This window comes from Marmota flaviventris, chromosome Y, assembly GCF_047511675.1.
Source record: "Marmota flaviventris isolate mMarFla1 chromosome Y, mMarFla1.hap1, whole genome shotgun sequence".
Classification (NCBI taxonomy): Eukaryota; Metazoa; Chordata; class Mammalia; order Rodentia; family Sciuridae; genus Marmota; species Marmota flaviventris.
This window is the reverse complement of record NC_092519.1, coordinates 2,656,630-2,664,156: the sequence shown is the minus strand read 5'-3', so window position 1 is coordinate 2,664,156 and position 7,527 is coordinate 2,656,630. Positions and strand designations below refer to the sequence as shown.

The following is a 7,527-nucleotide window of genomic DNA, read 5'->3' as shown; positions in this document are numbered from 1 at the left end:
GAAACAACAAAGATATCTATGATAATTAATTTATGTGTCAACTTGTTTGGGTTAATGAATACTTAGAAACCTGGGAATACTTCTGTGTGTGTCTATGAACACGTTTCTAGAGGAAATTGACATGTTAGTTAACTGAGTGAAGAAAATCAGCCATTAATGTAGGTGGGCACCATTCTACTGGCTAGGTCCTTGAATAGAATGAGAGGGACGTTATTATTCCTATGAGTGGTTATGTTTATGCAATTAATCTCCATCACGTAAAAACCAGAGAAATGAAAAGTTGTGCTCCATTTGTGTAAAAAATAAAATAATTTTTTAAAAATGGAGAGAAAAGGATTCCCATATCTTTTCGGGAATAGCAACACTTCTTCTCCTGACCTTCAACATCAGTACTCCAGACTTTCTGGCTTTGGGACTCTAGGACTCATACTAGCACCCTCAGGGTTGATAGGCCTTCAGTTTCAGACTGAGAATTAATGATACCTTTGACTTCTCTGGTTCTGAAATTTTCAATCTTAGACTGAGCAATGATAATTGCATCCCAGGGTCTACAGCTTTCAAATAGCCTATTTTAGGACATCTTAGTGCTCATAGCTGCCTAAGTCAATTCCTTTAATAGATCTCTTATTATTTCTGCCTCCCTTCTTGCCTGACTGATTATCTATCTATCTTCTATCTATCAACCTAACTTTATACTTTTGTTTTGTTTTTCTAGAGAATTGTGGCTACATAGTGTTCTTTAATAAATTAATGATTTATCAAACCAAATGGATTAATCAATGAATGATTGAAGCAAACAAAAAAACTATTATTACACACATATTGATTAGATCACAGGAGATTTATTCTGAGTGAAAAAAGAAAGATACAAAATGGTTCCAAACTGAGTTATTCCATTTATGTAACATTTTTTTCTAATGAAAAAAATCATAAAAATCATAAAGAATAAATTACTTGATTTCAGGGATGGAGAAGTGACTAGAGGTGACTATGGTTATATATATATATATATATATATATATATATATATATATATATATATGTAGCAAAAGTGTTCCTTGGATGGAACTGTTCTGCATGTTGACTATAGTAATAGTTACAGAAAATGCTACACATGAGAAAATTCCACAGAACCAAACACAAATACATATAAAAATTTGTTAATGTAAACCTGGTGAAATATTAGTAAGTTAAATGAATTGTGTCAATATCAATTTCCTAATGAAAAAGTAATATATTTGTGGAAGACATAACCATTGGGGCAACTTGAGTGAAAGGAATAAGGTAACTAATTGGTGGAGATTCAATTTAATGCTACTTAAAATCATAATATATGCAAATCTTGTAATGTAGATGTACTCAATAATATTGATGACTCTCAATTTTCACTGAGTGAAAGAACCATACAAAAGTACAAATTGTGATTCCATTTATATAAAACTCTAGAAAATATAAACTAATCTACAGATCCAGAAAGCTGATCAGTGCTTGTATGGCAATGGACAGGGCTTGGGGAAGTGGTTTGAGGAAACTGTTTAGGTAATGATAATATTCTTTTTTTTTTTTTTTTAATAATGGTGATGGTTTTACAGGTGAAATGTTAAATCTAATTTATTATTTTATGTGTAATTTATTACATGTAATTTATTACATGTCAATTATATCTAAATAAAGATGTTCAAAATAAAAACAGTCATATCCTAGGAGCAAAATATGATGAAAAATATTGTTAACCATTGGCATAAATGACATATTAAACTCTAAGTGGCCAATGTTTTTAAATGCTCACTCTTCAATAGAAGAATAATAATCATGAATTTAAACAAGAAGTAATAATGGATAGAAAAGCAAAAGGTACAATCTAGTCAACTAATAAATCATCCATATGGTGTTACATTTAATATTTTTTAAATAAACATTGAACAATTAAACAAGAATAAATTTACTTTTAAAGATATAATTCAACTTCATCAAAGTACACGCATAAATCATGTAAGAACTTAAACTCTCATTTGCACTTTGATTTACTGATTTAAGCATGAGCACAAATAAACTCTTCATGAAATGACAGCACATAAGAAATTAATTTCTTTTATATTATTGCTTTTATTTTACAATCACCGTGCTATCAATGTTTATTTAGAAACAGCTGTTTAAGTGCTAGAATACATGTGTCATACAAGACCACAGAATAGTGGCCTGAAATGCACTGCAAGCCATACTAGATCCTGAGGAACTTACTTTAGAAAGGAAAGCAGTAACTTAATTACATGATATCTAAGGTTAATAGTATAACAAGAATTTCTCCACATTAATTCCCTCACATAATATATCTGATAATTAATGTACAAGTGCTAATAATGTCCTTTTTGTACCTTATATATACACATTTAAAACTTATTAGCAGGGCTGGGGTTGTGGCTCAGTGATAGCGCACTCGCCTAGCACGTGAGGCACTAAGTTCAATCCTCCGCACCACATAAAATTCAATAAATAAAATGAAGGCTTTGTGTCCAACTATAACTTAAAAAAAAACTTACTGACTGCAGGCATCTTTTAGAAATTAAAACAATAAAAGATTTTTGAGGGGTGAGAAGAATTTTCTAAGAGGCTAGATGAAAAAAAGAGTATATATTTCATGACTCCATTTTTATAAACCTCTAGAAAATGGAAACTGATAGTGGCCACAAGCAAGACAGTAGTTACCTGGAGATGGGGGTACAGGGAGGGGTAGGAGGGAGATATTGCCAAGAAGCATGCTGTAGTTTGAATATGGTTTGGTCCCCAGTATATTTGGTATTGAAAGGTTGGAAGACAACTTTAAGAGGTGGGGCCTAGTGGGAGATGATCACCCCTTTAATAATCACCCCTCTGAAGATACTAATGCTCATCATGCTGATTGTAGGACTGAATTTGTTTCCATGAGAGAAGAGATGTTATAAAGGAGCAATTTTGACCCTTTCCTACTCTGTTTCTCTCTTTCCATGTGATTTACCTCTCACATACACACACACATACTTCCTTCATCATGTGAAGCCATCAGCCCATGTTATGACATAGCAGGAAGGCCCTCATCAGAGGCCAACTAGGTGAGGCTGCCCAATCTCAGACTTTCAGCTTCCAAAATTGTGAAATCTTTTTTTAAAAAATAAAGTACCCATCCTCAGGTATTTTACTATCACAAAAGGGACTAACAGCATTTGGAAATTTTAAGGAATGATGGATATATTCACTCTTATAATTGTGATTAGTATGTGTGTGTGTGATAAAACATACGAACTTTAAAAAAATAGTTGTAGGTGGACCCAATACCTTTATTTTATTTAATTATTATGTGATGCTGAGGATCAAACCCAGTGCCTCACAGATGCCAGACAAGTGCTCTACCACTGAGCCACAACCCCAGCCCACATACAAACTTTTTAATCACGTACAGGTTCTTGTGCTTCAATTATAGTTCCATAAATTAAGCATGAAACTCTTTTCATGGATGAAAACAACTTTGAAAAAGATAAAGCTTAAAGATATTTGTAGGAGGAGCCATGTTGCTTAAAACTTCTCCATGAACAATGAATGCTCCATTTTCTTGCCAGCACATGAGGCAGACCACTCCCAATGGCTTACTCTACCCCAAATTTCTTAAGTGGGCTGATTGGTTCTGGATTTGTTCTTTCAATCACCATTACTTTCCTAGGGATGATAGAGTGAGTTCTTTAGCCCTTCTGAGAGCCATTAGTTGCTTACATAATAGGGTATGGAGTAACAAACACCACTATGAGGTCAGTGTTCCTCAGGTGACTCCTTGTATATTTTTTGAGATACTGCCACTCACATGCCTCACCTTATACAGTTTCTGGAAATCTACATACTAAAGCCATACACAAATAGGGAGAAACATGAAGTCCTTTTCGCCTTGCCTGTGGGATCAAGTATAAAGAGGAAGTTTGTCTTCAGTCCTCAGTCCTCACTTTGTCTTTATCCTTCAATGTGTGGATAACAATTTGTCTTTTGAACTCCAACTCCACAGATCCCACATCTCTCCCTTCTCAAACACCTACTTCTACCTTTTATTTGTTCCCACTCCAGCATCAGAGGCTCACAGAGATACACATCTTTTCACATCAGATTGATTTTATTTTCACCACCATTAATGTTAGTAACCTGTGGTAAAATTGAGCCATTTCTTAGCTGCCAGACCTCTGGACACTCTGCAGATTATTCTGAGGTCTCTGGCCCCACTCAATTACTTGCTGTCCAGATCATCACTTGAAATGCTGGAGGTTTCTGGGGTATTTTCCATTTCTGGCTCTCTATTCAGTTTTTCATTTAGCCGATGATAATGACCAAAGAGTATTGTTCCTTTAGTTTTCTTAGATTTTTTCAGAGATGTGGAAGGCTTTTCTGAGTCTCTTTTGCTTGAATTATTTTGAAGTGTTTTTTTACCCTTATTGGTGGACTTTAGTATCTGTAAGGACAACAGAGAGGCCATAAGGGCATTGGTTTGGGAAAAGAAGATAGGATATACATGTGAAGTAGGGGTTTGTGCCAGATGAAAAATAAATAGGAGTCTTAGGTCGTGGGGAATGAATGCAGAAAGGAGAAGCTTGGGTTGGGTTATCTTACCTTGCTGCCTCTTCCGCATCTGGAGTGATGATAGGAAGTCTTCATATTCTTTCTTTCTTTCATCGATGATGTTGACTGGGCCATATCTGCATTAGGCTTCTGTGATTTCTTGGTTGCCTTAGCCATACTGAAGCCTCCCAGTGGTCTTCTGAAGAGCTGTAAGGATCCTAGGCATATATGTCCTCCCAAGACAATGAAGGGCCACACCCTTCAGCCTTCATTGGCCAGCAAGTTACTCCCCAGCCAATGAGGACTAAGGAGGAGGTTAGACCTCACAAAGCACTCTCTCTGACACTTCTGTACATGAAGAGGCTAGGGAGGTTGCTAGGGAAACCAGGCTATAGCTTAGATATTGCAAATCAACACTCTTGGCACTTCTGGGATGTGGGGGAGAGGAGATGCTAGGAAGGCAAAAATGATCTGGTTGGGCAAAGGAGACTTTTCTTTAATATACCTGAAAGAGCCACCCCACCCTAATTCTTATATAGTGTTCAATAGTGGTAGTACAGGTGGTAGAGATCTTCCTCTACCAAAGTATTCCCCAAAGCTACTCCTACAAACTCATTCTGCTATCTTTCCCTTAGCCATTAGTTAGTATTTTGGATAATGTACCTAAAATCCATCCAAAAGTAATATGGTTATATTTTTCTTTAATTATCAGAAGATATGTGAATAATGCTACAAACAAGACATATTCCCATTAATGGATATCAATATACTTACTGCATTTGGCATTAAAGGCTGCCAATTTTTAAAATTGTTTTCTTCCAGGCCTTCAACTTATAGGAAAGGAATAAAATTAACTACCCACTGATGAAAATTGCATTTTATCCTTATTTTTATTCTATTTTTGGAGCCTGGTCACATTATCATCATTGAGTTTTGCAAGATTCCTTCTCTTTTATTCAAATTTTTCTTTCTTCTTAGAATCTAGCACTAGTTCCCTTCTCAACAATAGAATTATTATTTTATATTTGAATTCTGTCCTTGTATATGGCCTTGTTAAATGTATGTTTGAATGTACCATAACTGGTTTCTGTGTTTTGTAGCAGCATAGTCAGGTTCTAATGAAGGTTGGTTTCCGGGTTACGTCTTCATATGCTTTCTTTGGTGGATGCATACAGAAGGAGAGATTTAGGGGTCTTCCTCTTTTAATAAGGGCATTAATCTGAGACACAGCCCTCATGACCAAATTTAATTATCTCCTATCTCCAATTACCATCACATTAATGATAAGGGTATTAACATGTGAATTTTGGGAGGCACATTCAGTCCAAAGCAATAATTTTACTAAATATTGCCACATTGTTTTCTAGAATATATCAGTCCACCTTCCCAACAGATTTGTACTTTATGTTTCCCTACACAATCATCAATTTTTTATTTAGAATGCAGCTTCTCATAGGATCTCAGTGATCTTAACCAATTGATGTTTATACCCTTGTGTAATCCAGTTCAGTTGAATGGCATGAGTATGGGCTGTATCTAAGAGATTTGCTTCTAATAGCTAAAATCCTACAAAAGTAATGGAATGCCATTAACATCATCAATTTTATCTTTGCTAGAACACTTTCTTGGTAGCAATCTCTCTTGCACATGTGCTTTCTCATTTTTATTAAAACATATTATGAAATGCTCAATAAAGAGGCCCACATTTTAAGGAATACCTTAGGAGGAACTGAGTCCTCAGCAAAATAAACTGCAGAGCACTGAATCCAAATAACAGCTACTTGATTTAATTAGGAAGAGGATCCTTCCCAGTTGAGCCTTGGGATAATTCACCCTTATAAAACAGACCCAGAGCTAGAGGACAACCAATCTGAACCCAGATTCTTGACTCATAGAAACTATGAGATAATTTCTTATTAATAATATTTCTCAGTTCTACAAATATCTCAGGGGTTCCCTCACATGTGAAATCTAGAAAAGAAAAGCCTAAAGGTAGCTGTCGGTTGTGATTTTCGATATGTACCCAAGTGGACCTGCTAATAGTTTATTCCTGAAATGTCCAAATCCCTTAACATATGAAAGAGCTGAATTCACCTTTCATCTGTGAAAGGAGAATGAATCAGAAGGGACTGAATGAATTTAACAAATTCCTGTCACATGCTGGGGAGAAGTGACTGAGGAACCAAAAGGGGGCTATATATGTTCAAAATTAAGCTAGAATGAAGAAGAGTCTTCATTCTGACTGGAGTGAAATGATATCTTAGAGTAGTTCTGATTGCATTTTCTGATTGCTAGAGATGATGAGCATTTTTTCATATATTTGTTGATTGTTTATCCTCTTCTTAAAAGCAGCATACTACAGGGTCATAGCCACATCAATGTTTATAGCAGCACAATTCTCAATAGCTAAACAGTGGACCCAGCGTAGATGCCCTTCAGTGGATGAATGGATAAAAAAAAAAAAATGTGTCATATATACACAATGGGATATTACTCAGCACTAAAAGAGAATAAAATCATGGCAGAGCTGAGGTCTTGTTTTTGTGGCACAACAAACATGAAGATATTTGATTGCTTCCTTTGGAAAGGCAAATTGCACATAGTTGCCCCTCTGGAATCTGCATAGAGGTACAAAGCAAAGCAGTTGCCAGCGGTACTGTTCTTTTCCTGTACACTGAAACAGTCCTGGTATATTAAAGAAAATGAATTTTCATCATTAACTTGGTAGAACTTAATGAGTATCATATAATTATCTGAGTGCTTACAAAATGAGTACTTTGTCAGCTAAGCTGAGATCGGTGTCCATTATGCAGTTTTATACAGTAACATTGAGACAGCATTACTGTGCTATGTGCAGAAGATCTCAGATATATGCATAGAACTTACCTACATATATGTTTTTTTGAGGGATGGAGGGAGGAAAGTGGGAAGAGAGGGGGAGGGGCAGGGGCTGTG

The 7,527-nt window shown here is 35.6% G+C and overlaps 1 protein-coding gene across 1 annotated transcript; it reads right to left on the bottom strand.

The window, feature by feature from the left end:
* Positions 1-4,243: 4,243 nt before the first annotated feature.
* On the bottom strand, positions 4,244-4,749 carry LOC139703535 (uncharacterized protein CXorf51A-like). Its single transcript, XM_071607038.1, has 2 exons — positions 4,624-4,749; positions 4,244-4,465 (listed from the first exon to the last, which is right to left on the bottom strand). The coding sequence occupies exons 1-2, from the start codon at positions 4,747-4,749 to the stop codon at positions 4,244-4,246; spliced, it is 348 nt and encodes a 115-aa protein (XP_071463139.1).
* Between the last annotated feature and the right edge of the window lie 2,778 nt (positions 4,750-7,527).